The 26474-nt window shown below is 37.8% G+C and overlaps 3 protein-coding genes across 4 annotated transcripts in view; all 3 read right to left on the bottom strand.

Annotated features, from left to right (window-relative positions):
• Nucleotides 1-276: 276 nt before the first annotated feature.
• Nucleotides 277-7258, bottom strand: LOC116295354 (uncharacterized). Its single transcript, XM_031703145.2, has 7 exons — nucleotides 5382-7258; nucleotides 4970-5080; nucleotides 4759-4869; nucleotides 3923-4036; nucleotides 3175-3285; nucleotides 2646-2753; nucleotides 277-1860 (listed from the first exon to the last, which is right to left on the bottom strand). The coding sequence occupies exons 1-7, from the start codon at nucleotides 6676-6678 to the stop codon at nucleotides 1751-1753; spliced, it is 1962 nt and encodes a 653-aa protein (XP_031559005.1). The 5' UTR covers nucleotides 6679-7258; the 3' UTR covers nucleotides 277-1750.
• A 138-nt stretch (nucleotides 7259-7396) lies between these two features.
• Nucleotides 7397-16146, bottom strand: LOC116295355 (geranylgeranyl pyrophosphate synthase). Of its 2 annotated transcripts, XM_031703147.2 has the most exons (13): nucleotides 16051-16146; nucleotides 15806-15859; nucleotides 15620-15688; nucleotides 14696-14781; nucleotides 14191-14237; nucleotides 13144-13260; nucleotides 12470-12571; nucleotides 12125-12185; nucleotides 11627-11705; nucleotides 11225-11327; nucleotides 10528-10592; nucleotides 9978-10027; nucleotides 7397-8019 (listed from the first exon to the last, which is right to left on the bottom strand). In XM_031703147.2, exons 2-13 carry the CDS (start codon nucleotides 15824-15826, stop codon nucleotides 7935-7937), a joined length of 885 nt encoding a protein of 294 aa, XP_031559007.1. In that variant the 5' UTR covers nucleotides 15827-15859; nucleotides 16051-16146; the 3' UTR covers nucleotides 7397-7934. The 2 variants fall into 2 exon arrangements, with proteins under 2 accessions (XP_031559007.1, XP_031559006.1); XM_031703146.2 differs by lacking the exon at nucleotides 16051-16146 and having other exon boundaries at nucleotides 15806-15961.
• A 5165-nt stretch (nucleotides 16147-21311) lies between these two features.
• Nucleotides 21312-26474, bottom strand: part of LOC116295353 (kinesin-like protein KIF13A) — a 34421-nt gene continuing 29258 nt past the window's right edge. The window contains exons 37-38 of the mRNA XM_031703143.2: nucleotides 25321-26299; nucleotides 21312-24842 (exon numbers count right to left, since the gene is read on the bottom strand). Coding sequence (XP_031559003.1) covers nucleotides 24448-24842; nucleotides 25321-26299 — 1374 coding nt within the window. The 3' untranslated portion in view covers nucleotides 21312-24447. The remainder of the gene's footprint in view (nucleotides 24843-25320; nucleotides 26300-26474) is intronic.

Raw genomic sequence — 26474 nt, 5'->3', positions numbered from 1 at the left:
GAAAATTATTTTGGTAGGAAAAAGGGGGGGATGGGCAATTTTTTATCAGAAAATTGGGGGGAGGGGATGCACAATTTTTGGAAGAAGCTACAAGCCTTGCTAAGGGGGATCGTATTTTTTGCATGACTTTAAGGGGGGTTGTTGAGAATTATTCTGGACATTTCAAATTTTCACCTGCCCCTCCCCCATACATTATGAACGAAGCCTAAGCTAATATCTTTTTTTTTACAAGACATACTCAAAAGATAAATTGGCCAAGAATCAGGAACTCTGATATATACATGATATATATATATATATATCGATATGTTTTTATTAATATATTTTGCCATATTTTACAAGTACGTTTGGTGCCGAATTTTTTGGGTTTGACAGTGAATCTTGCGACAACATAAAACAGGACGAGGCAGGCAACAATATTTGAATGTCGAAGAAAAACGGAATTAATGTCGCATCTTAAACTAAATCAGTGGGGAGGTACGGCCCGTTGGCATTGCAGTGCATTGAGGGTCTTATTTAGATGACATACTTCCAAGATGGCGTCTATTTCGTGCTCTAACACAGACCCAAAATGCTCTGCAATACTAGAGTGGCCACAGTAAATCCGTGAAACTTTAGTAATACTAAATAGCACAATTTCATGCAAATTCCATTGTTTTCTATTGTCTAATTAGCACTATTTTGTACTATTTAGTAATTAGTGTTTCACGGATTTACTGTGGTCACTCTAACTCGAACCACTTTTTTTCAACCTCGGGATGGATGGCTGAATATTAAAAATGTTGGTATTGTATCTGAATTCTTGGTGCACTAGTCGTAAGCGATGTAAAGACTGATGCATTCAGTAGTTTCTGGCTAATGAGATATCTTTGTCTTATGTATTTTACATACCAACACAAATCACGATTATTTCTGTTTTTGTAAATGAGTCAAGTGTAAATGTGCCGTGAGGCGCGAAGAGGATGGGTACCAGGTTTAGATAAGTGACAAGTTTGAGAAAACTAGGCCTGTCCCCCTCCCCCACATGCAGACACTTCAGTAAGTCAATGAAGGTCCAAGCATAACAAAAATGATTTTTTAAATAACTTTGCTCCGCATTCCGCCTGATATTATGTTAACCCTGTGATCCCATGAACTTTTCAGAGGATAACATGAAATTTTGAAATATTTTGAAAGTAAATAGGAAAATATAGCGAAAGAGAGATGATTTTGTCGGCTATATTGATGGTTTTCACGGCGGCCATGTTGGAGGAACTTAACAAAAGAATTGTCAATGAATAATTTTGTTATATCCTCCAACATGGCCGCCGTGTCTTTTGTTATTTAATTCTCTTGGGAATGGTTGAAAACCATCAATAGGAAGTAGAGATCAGAGACGAGATTCCCCAGTAAATACGTAAGCATTTCGTGGAAGGGGTCCATGAAAATACAAATGGTAAAATCTAAAACAAATACGACAACGACAACAACAACAAATTAAAAACAAAAACAAAAAACCTAAACAAACAAACAAAAACAAAAAAGGTAAAACACAAAAATGTAACAGAAAAAAGTTAAAAATAATAAATCGACTGGCTAGTAAAAGACAGTTGTATGAACAAATTAACGAGTTTGAACTAGTTGTGGTTGTCTACACGAACATTTGTACTAGGAAGGGAATGGTTAAAGAATAAAGATATGTGCCAAAATGGTAATAGATATGGTTTGTATCACATCATGCTTATTCTAACAAGCATTAGTATATGTAGGTTCAGCACTTTCTGCAGGACTTTCTACAGTTATGGTTCATGAAGCTCGAGTTCTTGGTACATTCCCCGTCCTTGGCCCACTGTTTACAGCTAAGGTGCTTATCAACGCAACCTGCAGCGGAAAAAAGAAATGCGCATGCTAATTTTTCTTTCTTTCTTTCTTCCTTTAAGTTTCTCCTCCATGTTTGCTCCCCCCCCCCCCCCCCCCCCTTTCCCCCTCCCCATATTTTCTCTAGCTATTTATTCCTTTATTCCTTTATTCTTTATTCTTTCTCCTTCTCTCTTTCTTTCTTCCTTACTTTCTTAAAACTCTAGTTACGTTCCTCCTTTAATTTATTCTTTCTCCTTCTTTCTCTTTCTTTCTTCCTTGAACTCTTTCCTGCATGTTTGCTTCCCCCATCCCGGCCTCCCCTCCCCACCCCAAGATGTTTTCTAGCTATTCATTTCTTCTTTATTCTTTCTCCTTCTCTCTTTCTTTCTTCCTTTCTTTCTTGTAACTCTAGTTTCCATGCTTGCTTTTTTTGTTTGTTTATCAAGTCTTTTTTTCCCCTTTTTTTCATTTTTTCCTCACTTTGTTCAGTCTTCCTTTTGGATTTATGTTTTCACCTCATCTCAGCAGTGCAACCGACCCACCAACACGGATAGCCCATGAGACCCCAAAAGAGAAAGACACCATAGAAAAGGCTATGGCACTGTTTCATATCCTATACACCGAAAGCAAATATCACTTCCAATTTGAATTGCCCTTGTTCTGAACTGACTACCCTCTTATACTACTTGTGAAAACGCTTTTATTTTTCCACTTGAACACGATGCTAGGCAGTCCTCAGTCCAGATCTACCGTTATTGAAACTGGTCGCCATATAGTTGCATTTGGCGTATAAATGTTTTACTCACATGCAGAGCAGCTTCTCCAACAGATTTTGTTCATGAAGCCAGGGTTTCTTACACACTCTCCTTTGTTGGCCCAAGCTTCACATTCTTGCCGATGATCGACGCAAGGGGCTGGAGGGAAAAAGTCAAACAAAGTTATGCAATTTTTAACCAATGTATAAACTGCCCTGACTAGCGAGTTACTAGCATACTTGTGAAAACGCTTTATGTTTCCACGTGAACACGAGGCTAAATAGCTAGTCGCTAGTCATTCGAGAGCAACAGTTATTCAAATTAATCGTCATATTTCGAATTGGTGTATAAAACGTTTCCACGACTCAACATGCAATTATCAAGGTCAAAGTTCGAGTGCTTTGTTAAGATTTACTAAAAAACGGAAGGAAGGAAGGAAAGAAAGAAAGAACGAAATTGATGCATATAAAACCTTTTTAAGTTTCCGACTCGACTTCTTTTACATTCACCAAAATTGATTCGCTTAATATCTAGTGTTCTCTACCAAACCATTACAAAGAAAAATCGACTGTTAACATACCACAGCCAGAGCAACTTCTCCAGCAAAGCATTGACATTGCTCCTGGATGCGTTTGACACATTCCACGCTTGGCCAAGGCTACACACATGGGAAGGTGATTCTCGCATTTCCCTGTGAAGAAATGCAAAACTATTAGCTATTCCAAGGTTGAGAAAAAAGACTGGGTCGAATTGGCATTGAAGTGCATCGTGGGATTGTTTTAGGGGAGATTTTTCCAAGATGGCGTCAAATTTTCTCCCCTTAAACAGTCCCACAATGCACTGCAATATCAACTCGACCCAATATTTTCTTCAACTTTAAAAAGCTAATTAACTACAACACCTGCAGGTTTTACCAAGGTGATGTATGGGTACGTTTACATGACATTAATTACTCGTTTAAACAATAAGCACGTACAGCAAGTACAGTTTTTCCTTTTCTCTTGTTTTGTCTTTCATTTCATCTCAGCCTTAAACTCTTGCTTCTCTTCCCGTTGATTGTCATCCTCTCTCTCCTTAATATATAATATTTATTATTTGGCCTTTTCTTCTCTATTCTTCTCTTGTAATCTATACATTTGTCGTTCTCTTTTCTCTCCATTTGTCATTTTCTTTTCTGATCTTGTTTCTTATCAGATGAAAAAAAATAGGAAAATTTCCCAAAAAGAGAAGATATCCGCGGAAATAGCTAGTGTACAAATTGAAAAGAAAGCAAAGGGTCAAGGTTGTGTTCAAGGAAGGGTTTGACTTAGAAAAGAAAAGGTACTCACCGCAACCCGAGCAGCTTTTCCAACACTCTCTCATCATAAATGTTGGATTCTTGTGGCATTCGCCCATCTTTGCCCACAACAAACATTTTTGCGGATGTTTGTTCATACAGGGTGCTGAGAAGAAAATTAAACATAATAAGACATGGAACATGAAGGTAAAGTAAAAAGAGACGTACTTGGATGGGGGAACAAATTTCCCTCTGGTAACTTTTTTTAATTATAATTATTACCTGTTTCAACACCACCACAATCATCATCTGCAGCATTACCATATCATCATCATCAGAGCCATCATCATCACCACCATCACCATGAGCACCATTACCAGGGTCATCTTCATAACTATCAGCATAACCTTCGTCATCACTATCACCATCACCAGCTTCATCACCAACACTATCACAATCATCATAACTATCACCATCACCTTCACCTTCACCAGCTCCATCACCATCTCTATCATTATCATCATCATCATCATCATCATCATCATTACCACCACTAGCTTAATCATCATAACCTGGAGCACCATCACCATCGTCATCGTCACCAGCGCCATCACTATTACCATCGCCATCACCATCATCAGCTCCTTCGCCATCACCAACATCATGATCATAACCATCACTACCAATGCCATCTTCATCATCATTCATCATTATCATCACCACCAAAAACATCCCCTACTCCACCACCACCAACAACAACCACATGAACAACCTACATAATAAACCCCCAAAAAAACTTCTATAGGAAACATATCATGAATATAGGATTGTGGAATAGGATAAAACATACATTGACGATAAAGATGCTACCTCATCAAGAATGCTTACCACATTCAGAGCAGCTCTTCCAGCATTTGTCTTCCATAAACTGCACATTTCTGGTACACTCTCCAGCCTTTGCCCATTGAATGCACTTTGGAGTGGTGTTGGAACACGTTGCTATAAGTTGAAACAAGAAACCCTTAAATCTCATGCACTTGGGCTTTCACGTCTTCTTAGAATGCACAATCTCAGATGACATCTTTACCATAGCACTTACCACAAGAGGTGCAGCTTTTCTTACAATTAGCCAACATAAATGCAGGGTTTTTAAGGCACTCTCCTCGCTTTGCCCACTGTTTGCAGTAACGCACTTTATTCTTACAAGGAGCTGAAAGGAGATGAAAAGAAAACAAGATTGAATTAATATATCAAACCCTTTTCTTTTATCTGGGATGAACGTTGGGGATTTTTTGAGGATTCATAACGTGTACCCATGGTCAGAATGAGATCGAAATGAAATCAAATGAGATAAAAAAAAATCAGATATGAAAGAGTAATAGTATTAATTTCTTTGAAAAAAATAAAAAGTGGACCTGATTGTTTCTTTAAATTCGCATGATTTTAAACACCTAAACATCCCTTACATCACATTTTTCTTAACCAGTTATAGGTACTTCATCCAAACTCACCCTTTGGATCAAGACCTGGCAAAATCCCACCAGGAACTTTAGTGCTAGGAAATTTAACTGTATGGATCCCTGAAGGTAAGACTTGATGGTGATGGATGGTTATCATGCCAGATGGAGATATTTTTATTTCGGGGATAACCTTTCCAATTGCTCCACCAAGTCCGGTTTGCCCTAGAAAAGCAGTAAGACCTTGACCGGCAGCTACAACTTGTCCAGTAGGTCCTGAAATTCCGGTTTCTCCAGATATACCAAGAATATCAGGTATGCTAGGAATTCCAGTTTGTCCGGTTATGCCAGGAATTCCAGTTTGTCCAGTTATGCCAGGAATCCCAGTTTGTCCAGTTATTCCTGGAATGCCCGTTTGTCCAGTTATTCCTGGAATGCCAGTTTGTCCACCTGTAACACCTGGAATGATTACACCTGGACTTATTCCTCCCTGTCCAAGCAAACCAGTTAAGCCAGTACTTCCGAGTCCTCCTTGTTCCAACAGCTTTTTTATCCAAGGCAGAAGGTCCTTTCCAGGCATCATAGTAAATGGAGTAGTTGTAGTTGTTTGAGTAGACGTCGTTGGCGTTGGCTTAGTAGTGGGTTGGGTTGTTACAGGAATAGTGGTTTTACCAGGAGCCGGAGTTGTTGAAGTAGTAACTGGTGCTGTTGTTGTAGATGTGGTTCCATTACCACTGGCTGTTGAAGAAGAAGGGGTAGTAGCTGTCGTGGTAGTGCCTGTCGTGGTAGAAGCGGAGGTAGGCATTGCAGTAAGGGTAGAATCTGTACTCGTGGGGGTACCTGACGGCGTTCCAGTTGGTGTTCCCGTGGGATTCCCGGTGGGGTTTGCTGTGGCAGTTCCCGTAGGGTTATCAGTGGCAGTTTCCGTAGGGTTAGCAGTTGTTGGCATAGCTGTTGCATTTGGCCATACTATAGGAACATTAGTGTTTACTGGAGCAGTTGTCGTGAACGAAGTGTTTCCTGTCCCGTCCGACACTGCTGTTGCTAGCTCAGCAAGATCTTTTAACACCTCAGAAACTTCGATGTTTTGCCTCTTGGATGTCCTGTCTGGCTTCCTCTTATGGTGGCCTTTTTTCTTTAATCGAATACCATCATTATCCTCCGTAAATGTGTACAACTCTCGTGCCGACCTCAAAGACATATCTCTTCTAAAAGTCGTCCTAACGTCTTTAGATTTTCCATATCGATGAATATTGTGTCTTGATTTTTTCAATCCAAATACAAACAATGAATGAGACACAACAACCAAAGAGATAACAGTAAATAAAATAAGATCCTTGAGGAACGCCATTACTAAGTCTAACAAAATCAATCCACTTGTTTTCTTGTTAAATTGGAAACTGTGAGTCCATATTCAATATTTTAAAACTCTTATTAATAAGGTGTTTATCCGTATTTCAGTTGACAGAGGTTAAAGACGAAGAATTGAATACTACTCATAAAATGAAAATAATGAATAAGTAATGCCAGTATTTCGATCACCAGCGCCTATCAAAATAATCCCCGTTTTTAAAGACTTTACAAATAATTCATGAACGACGAAAAAAATTATAATAAATTTGGTTTGTTTACTTTCGTTATAAAATATCATTTTACGAAAAATGAAAGAAAAAAGTAATTTATTAAAAATTTCGTCCCTTTTTTCTTCGCCAATACTAGGGATTTCTGGATAAAATCGAAAATCAAATGGTACCCGTTGATAACAAAAAGGCAACAACAGGTACTAGAAAAGGCTAAAACACAGAACATACGATCGCTTCCCGTCAAAAGTCGTACAAGCGTAAAACAGTTCAATAATAATAATAGGAAAAACTTCATGAAACGTCACGGTCCAGGTAGTCTCCCTCGCATCCGTTTTTAGTGTCGGTCGTCACGCAACGCTCGAGGGAGCGGGAGACTACGGTCCAGGGGATTCAATCATATTTCGATGTATACCTATGCATCCGTAGCGACGGGTAGGGAGGATTTGAGGGGGGTGACTGTTATCTATAGAAAGGTATCACATATCCTTTTTAGGTTTTACCTTATCCTTTATTCTTTTTATTTTTCAACTTCAAAGGGGGGTGACTAGACACCAATTCATCCCCCCCCGGATCCCCCCATGATCTACGTATAATATTGTATTCTATTTTCTTAACACTGCTAAACGGAGTTGGAGGCCTTTAAGGCAAATATGAGTGTGACTAGTAAGCGATAATACTGAAATAATCAACTAGTTCTAATATAAAAATTAAAGAAATTCTCTTGTTTGGAATGGGATCTAAAAACTCTTAATATTCGGATGTAGTCGCTCTCCAAATGTGCAATAAATATATTATAAAATAACAAAATCGGCCTTGTTGGGTTAAAGTCGCGGACGACTGTCGTCGCGGACCTAGATCTGAGATATATTACCGGAAAGTGCGCGAGCGTGTTGTGTGCTCTCATAAAGCACGCGCTCCCAACCAACCAGAACGCGACATTCATAATAGTTATTTTATAATATATATATAATATAGTGTGCACTTTAAAGTTTCGTTAATCATTAATATTAAAGAAGTGTATTATTTATTCGGAGTATATTTTACTCAGGTGATGGACAACGTTAGTAAGTTGAGGATTTCCACCCATTTCTTGGATCAGCTGCAAGGCTCTATAACAGCAATAGGAAATTTATTAGACCACAAGTGATGATCCATTAGTTCGGCAAACAAAACCACATTCTCGTACCCAAATCCTTTTCAGGTTAGAAAATCGATTTTTCGCTGAGAGGGGTCTGGGTACAAGAAAAAAAATCTAAAAATCTACTAACTTTAGCTGTTGTATCACAGCGTGGGACAATCACAACAGAGCTAGGCTCCAAACTAAGTAAAAGCCCAGAGATCGAATTGGAATTTAGGAGTTGATTTTTGAGAAGGAAGGAAAACTGGAGAATCTGGAGAAAAAACCCTCGAAGCACAGGAGAGAACCAACAAACAACTGTACTCTACGACATCGAGATCGGCAGGACTCGAACTCGGGTCGCATTGGTGAGAGGCGGCGCATTAGCCACTGAAAACCCTCGGTAACGATTGATAATAACATTAGTTGGTAACAAACTGCAATAGACCCCTTGTAGCAAGTCCCTAAGTAGATCAATAGACCCTCTTACTGATACGGCGGCCATCCTTAATAATGGGATGTCAAGGGGGCAAACGTATTTATAAAACATAGAGTGGCGGGGTTTCGTTTTCAAATAAAGTGAAATATTGGTGTTTCCCAAATTGGTTCCAACTACCACCAAATTCATCTGCTTTCTAGATATGCTTTTCATCGAAAAGCGTAAAGTTATATCAAGACACCCTGACAGCTGTGCAGTCAATACATTTTCCAATATTTGCCCTCTCGGCATCCCATAATGTCTTACATAACAATAAAATTCAAGATGGCAGCCGTATCGGTTAAAAAAGGTCTATTGCTCCTTTTCGATTATTCCCGAGAGAGTGAAATAACCTAAGACTCGGTGGCCATGTTGGTTGATATATAGAGGATATTACATGGGCGCGCGGAGATACGGAATTTATCTTCGAGTGTTGAAAAGATCTCTTATGAGTGAGCGTAGCGAACGAGTGAGAGATTTTCAACACGAGAAGATAAAATTCGTATCTTCAAGCGACCATGTAATATTCTGTTTATTATATAATTATCAATGAAGTATGTTTTGGCTTTTTCAGGCAATTGTATTTTTGAATAGCCATCACAATGGTGTTATCTTCACACGTGAAAATAACATGTTTTTTTCACGTGTGAAGATATCAATTTTTGGAAATAGAGAAAAATAGATATTTCATTGGTAATTGTATAATAAAACAAAATTACTCGACTCTGATTGGTCGAGAGGAGTACAATTATAGCGTTAATTGTACTCCGTAGGAGTACCGAATTAAGTCGCTATGGCAACACGGCCAAAACAATTTCAAAACAATTATTTTCTATCATTTTGTACTTAAAAAACTTATAAATAAAATTTTAAAGCCGTAAGAGCTAATCTTTTTTTTGCATTTCAGTTGCGCGATGGACTGAAAATCGGCCGCCAAATAGACAAAGACGAACGGCGTCGCTTCGCATTTTATACTGAAATTTTGTTGAGTGAACTATAAACAAAAAATCGCACGATCTTCTCGTACAATTTGGAATTAATAGACACTCGTAATGTTTTGAAAGTTCTTTAATTGCACGAGCCTAAAGGCTCGTGCAATTACAAGAACTTTCAAAACATTACTCGTGTCTATTATTTTCCAAATTATACTCGAGATCGTGCGATTTCCTATACTAATTATATAATAAAACAAAATAATTCATCGACAATTCTTTTGTTAAATTCAACCAAGATGGCGGCTATGACGTCATGCGTAAACGAACAATACGGAGGATTTCATCATAGTAAAATTATATTGCTTTTTCCTCCAATTAAGATAAGCTGCATATGGGAATATGATGGTAACGGATATATTCGCATGTATTTGTTAGTTTACGAGCAGTACCCCCTACTAGGCTCCAGTCTCCGCGCGTCCACAGGAATCCCTGGAGGGAAAAGTGGGACTGCTCGCAGTATAGTATTAGTGGACTTACTTTTGCTCAAGTTCTTTAAGTACATCCCTGGTGTAAGCAAACGACCCACTCTGAACAAACAAACAAAATTACAATCAACATTTATACACAAAAATGCACACAATGCAGTATCAAGCTATGGAAGAATGGAACAATCTGAGTGACACACTTAAACAGTGTTCTAATATTAACCATTTTAAATCAAATTTCTTTTAAACTTGTAAACCTAAATAATTTGAACTTTTAATCTTTTACATTTTTACATACTAGTAATAATGATGTTGACTTTTAGTAACGAGCTGGTTTCGATATTCAACCTTCAAATTCTCTTTTTACATATTACTGTCAAAATATCTTATTTATCAGGACCTTCTTGAAAATCACATTTATAAGTGAAGAAGCTTCCTGTTAAAATATGAATGTAAATAAATAAATAAATAATTGGGTGTAAAGATTGCACCTATCTGGCTAAGCCCCACAGTCAATGACGATGAAAAAGGGAATAAAAAGATAAAGAATAAAAAATAAATAGAAATAGAAAAATATTAGAAAAGATATTTGGCCTTATTACCTGTTCTAGACAATCAATACAATACTTCTTGATGTCAACATCTTCAGTTCGCTGTTTTAAGATATCTTAGAATACATGTACGTTAAGGAAATATAAGGTATGCAAAGTACATGCTATGTCATATATGCCATTCACAATGACAAATGGTTAGTATGACATGTAGGCACTGAGGGTGCTGACTGCCAGGGTTTATATAGCTAGTTGCTAGTGCTTATTTCTAGCACTGCCAAAGACCATTAAATGAGCGAAGAATATCACGCGTCACGGTACAATAGGTGTAACATCTAGCGCAGGGCCGTAACTAGGGGGGTGCACCCCCCCCCCCCCCCCCCCCATAAAAGCTTAAGGTCCGCTCATCCATCTCCTTGTTTTTTTGGTTCTGCTTTCTTAAAAAAAACGATCAATGGTCCGATTTTATTCGATGTGCACCCTCCCTGTAAAAGTTCTGGTCACGGCCCTGTAGCGCGCATTTGTTTTATTAGTGAAGACGTACAATATTGTCTCAAAGCAGTACTTAACGCTCTTATTGGCTCCTGACGTATTTTTATAATTCTGCGCAGTTTAGGAGAGGGAGTTTTGGGACCGACACTAAGAACGGCTGCAAAGGAGACTACGCAGTTAACCGATAGTTATTATTATTCCATAATTTACATATACTTATAAACATTATAAATTGAATACTTGAGCCAAAGGATACTGATAATCTTGGTACTATTGGAGTCGTGTTGTATTCCATGTATTATAGGAAACGAGAACTTTCCTTCCGTCAGGTCTTCACAATAGCTTTTGTTTTGTCGGTACTGAAAAAAAGAAATGCCAAAAATGTACACTTATCGCTTTTCTGAGTAAAGCCCATGTCATTTTTTTGAAACACTGTCAAAAGTTTCTCCTTTATCGTATATACTCTTTCGAAAATCAAAAAAAAAAAAAAAAAGAAAGAAAGAAAGAAAATAAATTGAGTCAAAATTTGAGGGTTTTGCCCACTTGAAGTTCAAAACGTGTATGGTTCCTTTTGAAGGTTATTCAGCGGTTTGGAGCATTTTTTGTGCGCGCGCACATTGTGGGCTCAAATCGAAAGTTACGTCTTATGCACACGTACCTCTTCTGATAGCAAATTGGCATAATCATCTCTGATTTGAAAATACAGACCCAAAGTGTCAAGCAGAGGTAAGAAATCACTGAAATAGAAAAAAAACACAACATATATTGAAAGAAATTTAGACAGAAAGCTAAAAACAATTCACCAGAATAATGGACAAAGTTTGCAGAACAGTTAACAGCAAATAGACCTCTTGACCTTGGGTGTAATATTTACCCATTCAGTCAGACCACGTGTCATTCCCTCGAGTTTTATTTCTTTGTTTAAAGGTTGTGCATGAAAAGACACATGAATATGAATACAACTCAACAAAAAACCTTATACTAAAGAGAATGACATGTGGCCTGAAATGGAAAGAAACCTTACGCTCAAGGTAAAGAGGTCTATTGTTCAGTAAAACATCTTCATGATATTTTAATCCCAACTCCATACATCCCAGACTTATATAAACCACACCACAGGAACCTTGTATGGGCTACCTGTGTAATTAAACCTCACCTCTTGTTTTCACTGAACAGCTGCATTAGTCTGACAGCAACTCGGAATAAACCTCCAGTTTCTATGGAAACAAAAGAAATGTCATTAGATGGACAATACTTGACTACTATAAGCAAATCTGTAATCTTATAATTTTTCAACTGTTTTGTTTAGCCTATGGCTGCTACAGCTGGCTTGTACAATTTTTCTGTATTATGGTACTAAATAAAGATTGATTGATTGATTGATTGATTGATTGATTGATTGATTGATTGATTGAAAGAAATGGGAAAAGAAAGAGGGAAAGGGTACAAAATAAAAACAGTCCCAAATAATTTGAACCGAGGATTATGATTGATTACTTACTTTTACAAACCATATCTTTATATTCATCTTCTGTTGGGCAAGTAAACCAATCTCTCCAGTAAATATCCATAGCCTGACCTTGATGTAGAGCCAGCAACTCCTCTAAGACAAAAACATTAAGTTTACAACTATAATTTCTCTCCAATATGTCTCTAATAAACCCCTTATTCTACCTCTGCCAAATCTCTACTAATACTAGGCCATTCTTGACCCCAAAGCCCATTTAGAGTGAATAACATATATCCTTGAAAAGCTTTGTGAGAAATTGCACAAAATTGCACAAATTAGTATAGTTCAGTAGATCATAGACCTACAAACTTTGCAGTAATTTGTACAATTTTGAATTAGCTACGATAGAGTCTTTTCCTCCAGGAGAACTGAATTCTTTCTCATGTAAGTCAGATTAAACCAGATTCAATTGTTCTGGCCTCCTGTCATGGCTGCCATCATGTGATGGTGCAAAGCCTCTATATGATACTCTAGCCAGTCATAATTTCACCAAAATGTCATTTTGCCCCCAAATAAAAAGATATATTTCTCATTATCATCAAAATATGAAATGTGCAGTATCAATAACAAATGTGCTGTGGCTGGGACTGATAACTATGACTGAAAGAACTAAAGCAAAGTCTCTCTGGAATGTAAAATTTGAGAAGTATCCTAACTTTACTCACCTGTGAATATGTGAATACACCCTGGATGGTCTAACGACAAGACCTTTTCTAAAGCTTTGAAGTACATATAGTTAGCACTATTGATGGTGTGTGCTACTCCAAATATATTGTGGGTAACTGGAAATAGAATGGATTTAAATTAAAATAAGCAATTTTTTAAAGTGCTGGTTATCTTAATTATTTAAGAGAAAAAAATAAGACTTGACATGCTTGCTCAGTCACTGGCATGGTCTATTCTCCCTCACAGCCTCTATCTAAGTCTTGACACACAATGCTTTCTACCATCAGCATTGCATGACAACACTGATAGCAGCTGCGAGGGAGACTATCAGTAGTCATGTGATCACTGGCCAAATTAGTTTTATTTTTTATCTATATTATATTCTGTTTCTTTTCCCACGATGGCAGGTAAAATAGCGCTCATTTCTGCCTTATTTCTGTCTCGACATTATTAGTCAAGAGACTGGGCAAGAGAAAAAAAATTGACTGGACAACTAAGTTTCAATTTAGCAGGACATTGATAAACAACCATCGTCATGTTAATCCCTGCTAATTCCCAATCTGGGGTTGAAACAAAATAATTCCTTTCCCTTGAGGATTGAATAATTTTCTAATGTTAATATTTGCTATTGTTTTAACCCCAAGGTAGGGAAGTCACGGGCTGGTCACAGGGTGTCCATACCCACCCCCTCCCCCTTCTAGCTTGGAATGGTTACTATAAACTTTTAATATTTAAACATTAAAAATTGCTAAAAGGTGCATCTTTTTTAGTTTTGTGCCCCCCCCCCCCCCCCCCTGCCCCACATATAGTATGGGCTGAAACTTTGCTTTCTTGATAATTATTGCTTGCAAGCTGCCATACAAGTGGTATTTAACAAAATATTTCTTATTATCTGCCTTTGCTAATACCACCAACATAATAAGATGGCCACCATGTGGATCTGTCTACTGACTTCACTGCTCTAAGTCATCATGTCTGGTCATTGAACAGCCATTATTCTTAGCCCTCTGCTTGCTCACAAGAAATTATAACAATAGGAATGTTACCTGGTATTCCTCTGCGCAGCTTTGAATTATCTTCAATATCATCAATCCTATTGATGTTAAGAACATTAGGTCAACTAATGGTGGTAAAATTGGGGGCAGCATGGTTGAGTGGTCATAGCATCAGTCTCACAATCTGGTGGTGCCGGGTTTGAGTCCCACTGTAGCCACTTGCTGAGATGTGTTTGTCCTGTTAATTTCTGATTAGCTTGAATTCAGTTTCTTTACCAAAACCATGTTTGTAAATAGCCAAACTTTAACCTTTTATTTTCAGCATCCCGTTTTCTCCAAAACTTTTAGACCAATATGTCAACATTCCTTCAAAAATAAGATTATTTAAGTTGCATGGATCCATATTCAAGTGTCACCTTATGCACAACCAATAGCCAAGGAAATATAATACTCTTTAGGCGAGGGGATGATATGTGGACTGAAATGTGAAAACATCTATGTTCAAGGTAAAGAGGTCTTCTATTAGTTTAACTTATTTAACTCTGTTTTTTCTTACATTAAACTTGAGTTGTGCAGCATTTTCACTACATCAGAGATTATATTCAACTTGTCTTCTGGTATCTTTAACCAAAGATTAAAAGCCTGCAGAGAATTGAAATCAATATGTGATCAGTAAATACTTCAAAACACAAATAGATAAAATTAATATTTGGAACGATAGTTCAGTGGGCTGGGCTTATAAAATAACAGCTGGTCATTGGACAATGTGCTGTACGGCCAGAATTGGAACTTGTCTCGTCAAATGTTTGCCTTGCCGGTCATTTTGAACAGTTAAACGTCAAACCAGATATATGAGGTATGGACAAGTTTAGACTAACTTGGCCAGTGACCATGAATGCATTGACTGACTGTAGAAGAAAGGCTTAGATATGTGCATTCATAAAACAGGTGAGGAATGACATAATACAAATGGGAGAAAATTTTGCATATTTTGCAGTTCCAGAAAATATCCATACCCCACCCACAGAGGAAATTAGATTGGAAATTCTGGAGGGGAAGGGGTCAGAAAACAAACAAAATTACAGAGTTTGTATGGAAGAAAATTGGAAGTTTCTGGGGGTAGGGTAGTCCTTTTCCAAATTCCCTCCATGGTAAGGAACTGCAACTACACATTTCAGCACTTCTTGGGTGTTCTAATAATCCCCAAGTGCTAAATAACTGCACACAGTACGACAAGAAAGTTTTTTATTTCATTCTTTTCAAAAAAAAAAAAAAAAAAAAGAGAAAAAAAGGCTCATGAAAACCCTGCTCTGAAAAACCATGCAGTTTACTTCTCCTCTTCTAATGTGTTACTTTCTGCGAGCTGGACTTTTACAAGCTCTTAAGAGGAGATGGGCAAAATAGACAAATATTTAGCCTATTGTACCAATGTACCCATTTTGATAACTATATTTATTTATAATTTGTAACTTTTAAATACCTGAATAAGCTTTTCCCTTATCCTTTTGCCAGGAACTTGTAGAATGTAGTTATAAGGTTCCATAAGAATCTTAAAACAAGAAAATACAAAGAATCTTGACTTTTACGAAACTTTAAAAGTGAAACTAAAGAAAAGCTCCTCTAAATTTTAAAATAAAAAATATTCTATAAATGATACTTATCTTACCTTCTCTGAAGTTGAATCCATAGCTTATTGTATAAATATTATTTTAAAATGATCCTAGAATTAAATTTGTTTGATTAAATGATACAAATTGGAGGGATAATATACTATTATTTTTTAAACTTGATCAGGTTCTTCCGCCATTACGATTCAGCGGGCTACCTAAAAGACATCGCTGGCTCAGGTAGTATTAGCCACTCTATAACGAGGTTATTACATCAATATTGTAAACTGATATCTTTATGTACCTTATATCAGTACTGAGCGTTTCGTGGTAGCTTGTCAAACACGATATTTTTCAACCACAGATTGTGCAAGACGCGTATATTTTGCCCTGCGATCCCTAGACCAAAGGTAGGACTGTTATATATATAGCCTATTACGTATTTAGGCATGCATACTAAAAGCTTGTGCGTCGTATTTAAGGTATATTTAATTGATGTACTAGAGTGGCTTATTGACAAACTTTATAGGGTAGATAAAGCATCGCCTCTAAGATTCAAAAGAGAGCTCAGTAAATCCGGAGTTTAACTTAATTTTACATCTGTGAATATTGTTTTGAAAATCACTTCATTTGCACCGAGCGATCGAGGTTTGTCTTCTTCGAGAAACTTGTTCCTAATAAATTAGACTTGCAAAATAATCTGCAGTCTGGGAAATGCGTTTGTATCAGAACTGTTCAGACGACAGTTTCTTTTGATATCCTATGGTAGCCTAGTTACATTTACTATAATTTATCGTGGTGGAGCGCGGTAATGTTTTATGAGGATTAATATTCTATTTCCGGCTGCAGTGCGCAAGTTTTTATATATCTTTGCCTTACTGACCTTTGACCCTTGTTATAATTTTACAAATTTAATTAGATATTCAAAATAAGATCTTGTAAAAAAATATACCATCGTACCACAGGTAGCCCAGGCTATCGTTCGACGGTTTTTTAGTGATGAAGATCAATATGGCTGCCCCGTACAACTTACCAATTCAATAGAGAATAACAAAAATATGAGTGAGTTGCGCACAAGCAAACGCTCAACCCCCTTCCCCCTTCTCTCCCCCCCCCCCCCCCCCCCCCCCCACATTCCTCCCCACATCCCTCCTCACAAAAAAGGTGGGAGGAAATTTGGGAAAAGAGGGACATTTTTCAAGCAAGTCGGTAGAGGAGAAGAGAATAATTTCCTGGCAACCAGATAATCAAGGTTCTATCAGGCAGAACGAATTAGCCAATCAGCAAACGTTTTGTTCGTAGTTCAAGATTTCCTAATTCCAAGTTTTCGGCTCGAAAAAAAACTGTCTTTAACTTGAAAATAAAGAAATTAAAACACATCCGTGTAAAGATTTACCAAATAATTTTTAGAAGTAGTATATTTTGTCGTCGTTAGTGGGAAATCGTTTTATCAAGAGATAATAGAAAACACTAGGAACTTATGGATAAATTGAATCACCGTAAGAAGATTTGTTAAACTGACGTTGTGGACGTTAGTCCTTCGTCGGAGTAAGAGCTAATAGAAGAGATAATAGAAAACACTAGCAAATCTTCGCTGTGACAAACAATGCATTGCGTGTCTAGATTTCAGATCACCTGGAAGGAAGAAAGAGAGAGAGAGAATTATGACAGCTGTTTCAAACCCGAATCCTACCGACTATTGGCGCATATTTTATTAGCATTGGGAACGACTTTTCTGGAAGTCGAAATCAATTTATACTAACGTCTAGTAAGCATAAGTATATTTGAGGGCAACGAGTTTATTAGTATTGTATACTATTCAGTGTTTACCCTCTATAAATTAAGTTTATATCTATCTATCTATAAGTGGCTCCAATGTTTGCCTTATGTAGGCTAAGGTAGTTTTCTTTATTTTACTCTACATTTCAATATTTGTTCCGCATTTTGTAACTCGAATAAGACAATAGATCACCCGATATCTACATTGATGTATAAGTACTGGTCTCCTAACTTCTTGCAGAGAATTTCAGTTGGAAAGTGTATTCTGTATGCAGTGTATGTTGAATATAGTATTTACTAGCACAACTACTTTGAAATTTCTACTATGTATATATATATATTTTTTGATCAGCATCAGTATCAGCATCAGTACGTTTTTGATAATCAATTGACCGTTTTCTCAAGGTTGCGTGCGCATCCAAATTTAAGGAACTTGAAGTACCAGAACACGAGTATTTTCATGCATTGTTATAAAAAACATTTCGATAAGAATTCATCTAATCGATTATTCTCCTCTTTAAATATAAAACTGTCTCCTCAATTTTATTGAATTTGCGTTTTTCAATTTTGTGGCCCGTCAAGTTGGATGCATACGCAACCTTTTGAAATAACTGTGACTAATATTCTCAAATTTTTTGACATGCCTCAAGGAAGGTAAAAACACGATTTCCGTACCAGTGACGTCATCAGTCTAACACGATTAGCAAAAAACATCTCCGTACAAAACATGATGGTGGTTATTTGTTCGGCAAATTAACCAAATGGCATACCAAGTTGCTGTAAATCATAACTTAAAGTAATTCCAATGTCTATCTGACATCAACTGGGAAATACAATTAGCTGTAAACCAATAGGGGTTCCGATATTGAAAACAACATGTATATTTTATCCCTGAGTGTTCGCCCTTTTAGCGCAAGTTATCTATATTGTTGGTGGCAATTTTAGAAGGAGAAGCGTTCACTGCTAATAGGGATGTATTGGTTAATTTTTTTCGTGTCATTACTGCTACGATCAGCAGTTCTTACTGAAGTTCTTATATCTTTTCAGGGAGAAGAGGATTCTACGAAAAAACATCGCCACAAGCTGTTGGTATTGTTAACACAACCCCACAAGGATTTAACGAACTCTTGGTAGTAAAGTCGACGAAGTGCATGGATGCCTTGATGGAAAACCGTTGCTTTTTCAATTGAAACTTTGTCAGATACAATCTTCATCATGTCAAGAAGCTTAAGTATCTTTTTTGGCGAAGTTCAAAAGACGCAGACACGTTGTGGGGGTATTCTCTTCGTAGTTTCTTGTTTATTCTGGATAATTATTCTGCCATTCGTATCTGGGTACATCTACAATCAAGATTTTAACGATTTCTCATGTGAAACGACCTCGGGATCAAAACACCAAGCTGCAGATCAAAACGTAAACACCGAGTGTTACCATTCATACGACAAGGAATACAATTCACCTGTTTCACTCGGTACGTTTGCATTAATTAACGGTTTAGTCTTAATCAGCGTGTGGGCTCTGTATTTACTCTGCGCTTTTGGACGTCTACCACATGATAGTCACCAAGAAGAACACCCTCGTCGTCCAAGTCCTCTCTTGATACGACCCTACGTTATTCAGTTATCATTCAGGACTTTATATCTCGTGATTATGATGGCATTACTTCTAGGGCTGGTACCCCCAGCTTTCCCATCATCCTTTAAATGTTCGCTAAACAATACGGAGTATCAGTGCTTTGATAAGCTGAGTAGCGAAAAGACGAGTTCTAGGAAAGTCATTGTGGTTTATGATGGATTGTTTGGTTTGCTGACGTTCTGGGAGCTGTTTTATGTTATTTGTCGATGAAGTATAAATAACCTTCGACCAAACTTAAGCTTTCTTTGATTTCTATCAAGGCAGCTATACTAATAATTGCGATGCAACACCATATTAGCATCCATCCATCCATATTAACATTTGAGTCTTCAGTTGATTTTATCGATTTTTCTCCAAGTTCCCTCCTGTACATTGAGAATACGCAATTTATTTAACAGGGGAAATTTTTTTAAATTGGGTCAATTTTGATTTTAAAAGCTATACTCATCAAAGTTTAACATCTTGCGTTTCGACTAGTTTACACGCATAAGCTGATTCTAACATTTGTATCACGTATTAATTGAAGGTCTATAAAGATTAGCTTTCCTCTAAAAAAAGCTCACTAGTTTTTTTGAATAACACCTCAGTATATACACCCAGTATATTTACAATGTAGGCGTAAAATATACATTTTCTTATTTTTCTGGTCCGGTCGTATCCTAAAAAATCGAGCGTTCTGATTGGCTATTTGAGCAGGCGGTATTTTCTCAGTATCCGCCCGCGGTCGCGGTCCGGTATTCTGGGACCGCTAAACAACAGTAGCAACGCGTCTTGATTAAAGAACAAATAAATAAATAAAAGAAGTTATTTACCGTCCTAAAGTCAGTCCGGATAGGGAGAAAATGTTCCCTCAGACTTGAAAACGGACCTTGGTTTAACGGCCTCGGTCCGTATATTCAAGACCTCGGGCACAGTTTTTCCCTATCCGGACCTCCTGGCCGGTAAATAACATATAATAACATGTATAATGAATTTCATTTACTTTTTACCGACGCTAGAGACAACTGTGTCAAAGCGACGCACTTAGTTAGTAATTGCTAGATCGTTTTATTGGGCGCCATTAAGATTTTCCGGCTTAAAAGGAATGAACTCAATGTAGACAAGATTACATTGACGTCAGAAGGTTTTAAATGAAAAAGAAATCATTTTTATGCCTTGGAATAAATAGCTTTGCAATAAAATGTCATATAAATTAATATGAAATAATATGAAATAAAGGAAAAAATAAATTATGATGAATGCCTTAAAATTGATGGCTCTATACTATGAAGTAAAATACAATAGCAAAAATGAAGAAAAAAAATTAAACAGCTATTGCGCAACACGTCTGGCCCGAAGAATCGACATTTAAAAAAAAGGTTATAAAAGCTAGAATCACTATTTTACTGTAGACTGTGAACGATCGTCCCACTTTTCCCTCCACTTAATCCACTTTTTTCCCGTAGGCGAAATAGTCATGAGCTTTGTTGCTCATTATTATCGTCATACTGAGCAAAAAATATGACAAAATATAATTTATATGTTAAGTGTATGCTACATCGAGTGTATAAGCAGATTAAAAAATCTGCCTCAGTTGGGTTCTCGCGGGACTCGTTAACCACTGACCTCTCGTTTCATAAATATAATTTGTTTATATACAGTATACCGTGGTTTATATTCTAGAGAAAACTGAATACAGGATGTTCCAATCTAATATACCGTATTTAAGTCAAATACAGGAAATCATAAAGATCATTAAAAAGTTTCTCTCTAAGTGGTGTGTCGATACAGAGCATTGAAGCTAATGGAAAGCAAATAAAATTGGTAATGAAATAAGTTATGCTTTATAGTCCTAGAGCTTTCTTTAATAGCGCGCGCGATGTTTTCGAAACACTTGCGCTCATGGCCCAAAAGCTGCTAAAGTATCCCAAGCTAAAAACAACCCTCCTGCTCCTCTCCACATTAATTTTTTTCTGGAGCTGTTTTAGGAGACGACAAGTAGACGCCAACTTGGAAATATGCCCCTTACTGACAGCACCAAAACTATATGCACTGAAATGCCAACAACTCGACGCTTTTTTTTTTTTTTTTTTTTTTTTACGCAACCTCGGAATGGCTTATACCAAAGCTATACCGAAGGATACGCCAAAAAAGAACATAGAACTACTCAAATTTGATGTTTTTCACGATTTTATTTACTTAATTCATTTTTACTTGTCGAAGTCTTATCAAGAAAACCATTCGAAGATTCTTCGTTAAGAAAGACTTGGTTTATTACTCGATTCATTTATTCTATTTCTATTGCAATAATGTAGCAAAATATCTTCGTATATCCCTACCCCTTTTCTCCTAAATATTAAAAAAACTGATTAGACCTCTACTCGGTCTTTATTTAATTTTCTTTTTGCATCCAATGGTCTTTGGATATTCAAATTTTTAGCGTTTAAAATAATATCGTGATCGCTCCGAAAAAATTTATAATAGGATGTAGAAGTTGAGAAAATTCCTTTTAGGAAATTTAGTACGAGAGGGAAACGCAAAGTGGCTGCACTTAAATGGCTTCCGGGCACTGTGATTGGCCGAGGGTATATCTCGGTTTTTGATTGGTTTGATTGGTTAAAGATTTAAAATGTACGTTTCCCGCTCATTCGAAAAATCCTCTCGTTTATGGAGCAGTTTTCAAGTTTTTGCGACCAAGGCAGATCCTTGGTTAGACAAAAAGGGATAACCAATTTTCCCTAGCAAGTCCTCACAAAGTTTACTGACTAAAAGCTCAGTAACACGGAGCGACAATTTTCTCTGCAACTTGGCCCGAAAAAATGTTGCGACACCGGCAAGTTGCACGGAGCATCGCAACGCTGTTGCGAAACAAGTTGCAGAGAAAATTGCTCTATGTAATCGCGCCTTACGAGGCCGTTGTAAATTTGAAACGAAACCAAAAACTTAGAAACACCGTACGGAGTTGTCTTTGGGCCGCAGAAACATGAAAAACACTCGAACTATCCGATTCGTGAAATATAGACTCCATTATCATGGTCAGTATCTATTGCTGGGTTTCTCAATGTTCATCAGCTGAATAGATGGTTTCCGAGATGAGCGGGCGCTTTCATCAATATCGTAGGCGCAGACATGAAAAACGAGGAATTTTTGGACAACGTTCAAAAAAACCCTTGAAGGAAAGAATATTAATCCTCCTCGCTTTCGAATCTGAGCAAGCGATACTTTTGACAACGCTCACGCATCTTGGAAAATATCTTTTGCAATGTTTTTATAGAATTTTTTCTGGCTGAAAGCAAGCACATGTTGGTCAGTGTTTGACCATCATTCGGAACAGATGAGATCCAAAGACTTTTATAAGCGGATTGAAACCCAGCAACAGGACCATACCTTTGCGTGTTTTTTTAATACTAAATTCCCTTAACTCAGCCTTAACTTCGTAAGTGTTTATCGTATTTGTAAATTATTAAGAGAACATATGATTCTGTAATAAAAAACTGATCGTGATATGAGAATAAATTCTAAAAAACGTCCAATACTAGTACTGTATTGTCTATCATAATGGCAGACGCGGATAGTCACGTGACCTATAGTAAATACGACGTGATACGACCCGTTGTAGATAACTAAACATGCGCTATTGCTCTTCTTAACCAATTAAGAGCCATAAGAACGAGTTGTTCAGAACGATGTCGTCTACCAATTTTTAACTTTCCACTTTTTCGACTGCTGCATATTTTCTATGGCTTTCTTAGAGTAAACAGTTTAAGAGCTGGAATGCAAATCCCGCCTTGTTCCTAACCTTTATCTATAAGCTATTTACAATTGAAATCTTATTGTATTTTTTTTCTATTATTCTATGTTTGTGTTCAGGTCCTTCGCTCTTTTTGGTGTCAGCTGAAAGTTATATCTTTTGATGTTATTGCTATTATTCTTGTTAGTGCAGTTTTCGTATGACTGTGAAAAGCTCAGTTCCGTATGCGTGCCTTGCCGTGACCGTGGTTTCTAGAATTTGGATTGGCTGATTTTTTTCTCGCGCATTGTGATTGGTCTGACAGTGCCGTGACCTTGGTGTGACCGTGTCAACGCCGTGTTCCGGGTATTTGATTGGATGGAGAGTAAATTTTCGAGCAGTGTGATTGGTCTGGCGTATCCCTTGCAGTGTCACGACTGTGTTTATGCTGTGAGGTTTTCACAGTCATACGAAAACTGCTCTAACTCTTGGCTAAGATTTGTCGTTGTTGTGACTGACATTGTCGTATTATCGTTTCTATAGTGTTATTGATGTAGTTGTCGTTATTGTTATCATTTTTGTTATTGCTATCGTTTAATCAATGTCATTTGTTGCTGTTGAGGTATTGGTCATCGTTGTGGTTGTTGGTGGTGGTATTGGAATGGTAGTATTGTTGTTGTTATTTTGATTGTAGTTATTGTTATGGATTGTGATGACGGTAGTGTGCTAATTCTGTTTTTGTTGTTGTTGTTCGCAATGTTATATTTTTCTTTGTTTTTTGTTATTTTGATTGTGGTTATCTTCGTAATTGATGGCGATGGCGATGATGCTAGTGCGTTTATTTTGGTTGTTGTTGATGCTAATGGTAGTATTTTTGTTATTTGGGTTATTGTTGTTGTTAACAAACGTTTCAAAATCATTACCTCAGCGAACACCAAAAAAGTGGATCTGTAGAAAACACCTTAAGTGCTAAAAAACACTTTGGGCCATAAAATATGAACCCAATTAACTATTACTGTCTAAGAAATAAAATAAAACAATTAAAATGAAGAATGATCTTAAAATCCCCACATAAACAAATAAAAAAACCATGCATTAAATTAACGTATTTGACCTTCATCCTGTTCAATGTTTGTCGTGAAGCAGACATCAACGTTCCCCAAACCTTGACGTACATGTATACGCTATCGGATTATTCTCGTGTTTGACCTCGTGAAGGAGTTATCGACGCTCAAACCGTGAGGTAGATACGCTATCGGAATATTCTCGTATTTGACCTCGTGAAGGAGTTATCGACGCTCAAACCGTGAGGTAGATACGCTATCGGATCATTCTCGTATTATTGGATGCTTTCACAGGGTCTTCTGGGAGATCCTTCATAAGATCATCGAAGAGGTGCTGATACACCACCAGATATTCAATCATTTGACGTGTTTAAACCAGGAGACATTGCTATCGTACGATTTCCCCGATTTAGTTCAGGAGTTCCCCTTCGCTGATCTTACCATACTAAAGCGTTCCAATTATTGATTTGCTATTGAAGGTTTATGCCTTCAATTATCGAATAAATTCCCGAATTTAAAATAAAATATTTGACCGTCTTTTCCAGTCGTTCTTTTTACGATTTGCAGCGGCATTCTCGCGCCTTACTACGGGGCTAGGCGTATTCTCGACCCGTCCCGCAGTGCGGGATTCTCCGACGGGACTATCGGTACGCCCTCTCGTGGGACTCTCAGTCCGTCGTTTGGCGGCATTTTTTACAAGAGATGTACGAGATGTGCTTTCGGTTTTGTCTAGGCCTCTGTTAGACGCGGTTCTCGAGGTGTTATCCCGGGATCCCGTAAACTTGCGGGACGTGGTTCGTTCTCGAGCACTGTGCTCAATTGGAGTAACCTTGTCGGGGCGGACAAATGAACCGAATCTTGGTTTACAGGCAAAGTATCGAATACCTTTAACGGAGCCATCATTTTTTCCTGTCAAAACAAAATGTATTATTGAATAAGTGAGGCTATGGATCTAGTAATATCAAGTAACATATTGGTGTGTGTAGTATGTTGGGCGCGGCTCCGTGTGAGCAGATTACTATTTCTAACGGTTGCTTATAGCACAATACAGTCAACTCTCGTTACAGCGGACACCCTCGGGACCGTCCCTTGGTGACGGGAATAGTGAGGGTCTCCAATAGCGAGAGTTTATTACAGTGATTTCTTTGTCAGTATTTTTCACCGGGTATTTTGCTCTTGTCCGTAATAGTGAGGTGTCCGTAATATTAGGGCGCTCGCAAGGCAGGAGTTGACTGTAACGGCATGAAGTTGCGTGCGGAATGTTGTGTGCGGCATGTTGCGTGCGGCACCCTACAAGCAGAATTTTGGAAAAAGATTACACTACACATACTAAATCGATTCTTAAAAAAGCAGCAAAATTCATACAGAAAACACCAAGCACACTCACCTCCAGGCTTATCGAGCTCCACTCCGATCCACGCACCAGGAGAAAATCTAGTCTGACCAATAAACCTGATGACGCCAGTTTTACCTTCAGCAAGTCTTACAGCCATACCAGACCGTAAGTGACTGACACTTTCATCATCCCATTCCTCGTTCATGCTATCAAAGGATGAGGTCAAGTCTTCGCGACTTCCTAAAGACGATAAGTCATCCCTTGAGGTAGACAACTCGTCCCTGCCATCATCCATGAAATTTTCATCCGAATCGTTTTTCTTGCCCATGGGCTGTAATTCACTTGAGTTTAGATACGGAGATAGATTGCGAGCTCCTTCCGCACTAACCTGGTTTGGTGGAATGGCCGTTGCTTCGAGAAGACTCGCTTCCTGGTCATTCGTAACACTGACATTTTCAAGATCGACAAGCGACAGCTCGCCTTTATCATTGTTCAATAAATCTAAAATCAAATTATCACCTTTTTGAGATGTAGAATCCGGTTTAAACTCCTCGTTTTTCGTCGAACTTAAATCTAATACATCATCAGTTTTTGTTGAGAGAAAATCAGCACTCATGTTTTCTGCCTTTGCAGGAAGGCTCAACTTTTTCGGTAATGTAAATGGAGTCGGCGTCGGCAAATCGTCGTATACCGTCGGTCCATTATCGTCGTAAGTGATCGTATCGGAACTCGCTGTTCTCTGTCGGAGGTTGTCCGTCGGACTGATAGTGCCGTCGGAAGCTACTGATTTAGAGCCATTGAAATCGAAAAGCACAAGGGGAACACGAGGACTTGGCGAGGCTGAGCTTTTATCTTCCTTGGAATCTTCTTTTAAAGTTTCTAACTCGAGGAGAAGAGAGCTTGGCCGTGAATTAGGAGTTCTTGCGGTTCGTTCACGTAAGACGACTCCCCCTGCTCCACTACTCAAAGGGGAGGAGTAGGATGACGATAAATCAATCAATAAATCCTCGCGTCCTCTGGATACATTGCCCTAAATACGGTAAGGAATCAGAACTGTTTATACGGAAAGGAAAGGAACTAGAAAAAAAAAGTTGAATAAAAACATGCAACAGGCAAAGACCACCTTGAAAACTTTGTAAAAACGGGGCTAAAACCAAAGAGATCCCTAGAGAACTGCCTCACGCTTCCCAAGAAAAAGTGTGATT

The sequence above is a fragment of the Actinia tenebrosa genome, unplaced genomic scaffold (genome assembly GCF_029948245.1).
Source record: "Actinia tenebrosa isolate PJP-AT-01 unplaced genomic scaffold, QUT_ActTen_1.0 PGA_scaffold13__45_contigs__length_12533684, whole genome shotgun sequence".
NCBI classification, from domain to species: Eukaryota; Metazoa; Cnidaria; class Anthozoa; order Actiniaria; family Actiniidae; genus Actinia; species Actinia tenebrosa.
This window is presented reverse-complemented; position numbering and strand designations above follow the sequence as displayed.

Bases quoted from the DNA above. Each gene is read 5' to 3' on its own strand.
- LOC116295354 (XM_031703145.2), bottom strand. From the start codon at position 6,678: ATGGCGTTCCTCAAGGATCTTATTTTATTTACTGTTATCTCTTTGGTT. The intron at 5,081-5,381 runs GTGAGTTTGGAT...ATCTCCTTTCAG, and splicing joins GCCAGGTCTTGATCCAAAGG to CTCCTTGTAAGAATAAAGTG. The intron at 4,870-4,969 runs GTAAGTGCTATG...TTCAACTTATAG, and splicing joins GAAAAGCTGCACCTCTTGTG to CAACGTGTTCCAACACCACT.
- LOC116295355 (XM_031703147.2), bottom strand. From the start codon at position 15,826: ATGGATTCAACTTCAGAGAAG. The intron at 14,782-15,619 runs GTATTTAAAAGT...AATTCTCTGCAG, and splicing joins TAAGGGAAAAGCTTATTCAG to GCTTTTAATCTTTGGTTAAA. The intron at 11,328-11,626 runs GTACGTGTGCAT...TCTTTTTTTCAG, and splicing joins CCAATTTGCTATCAGAAGAG to TACCGACAAAACAAAAGCTA.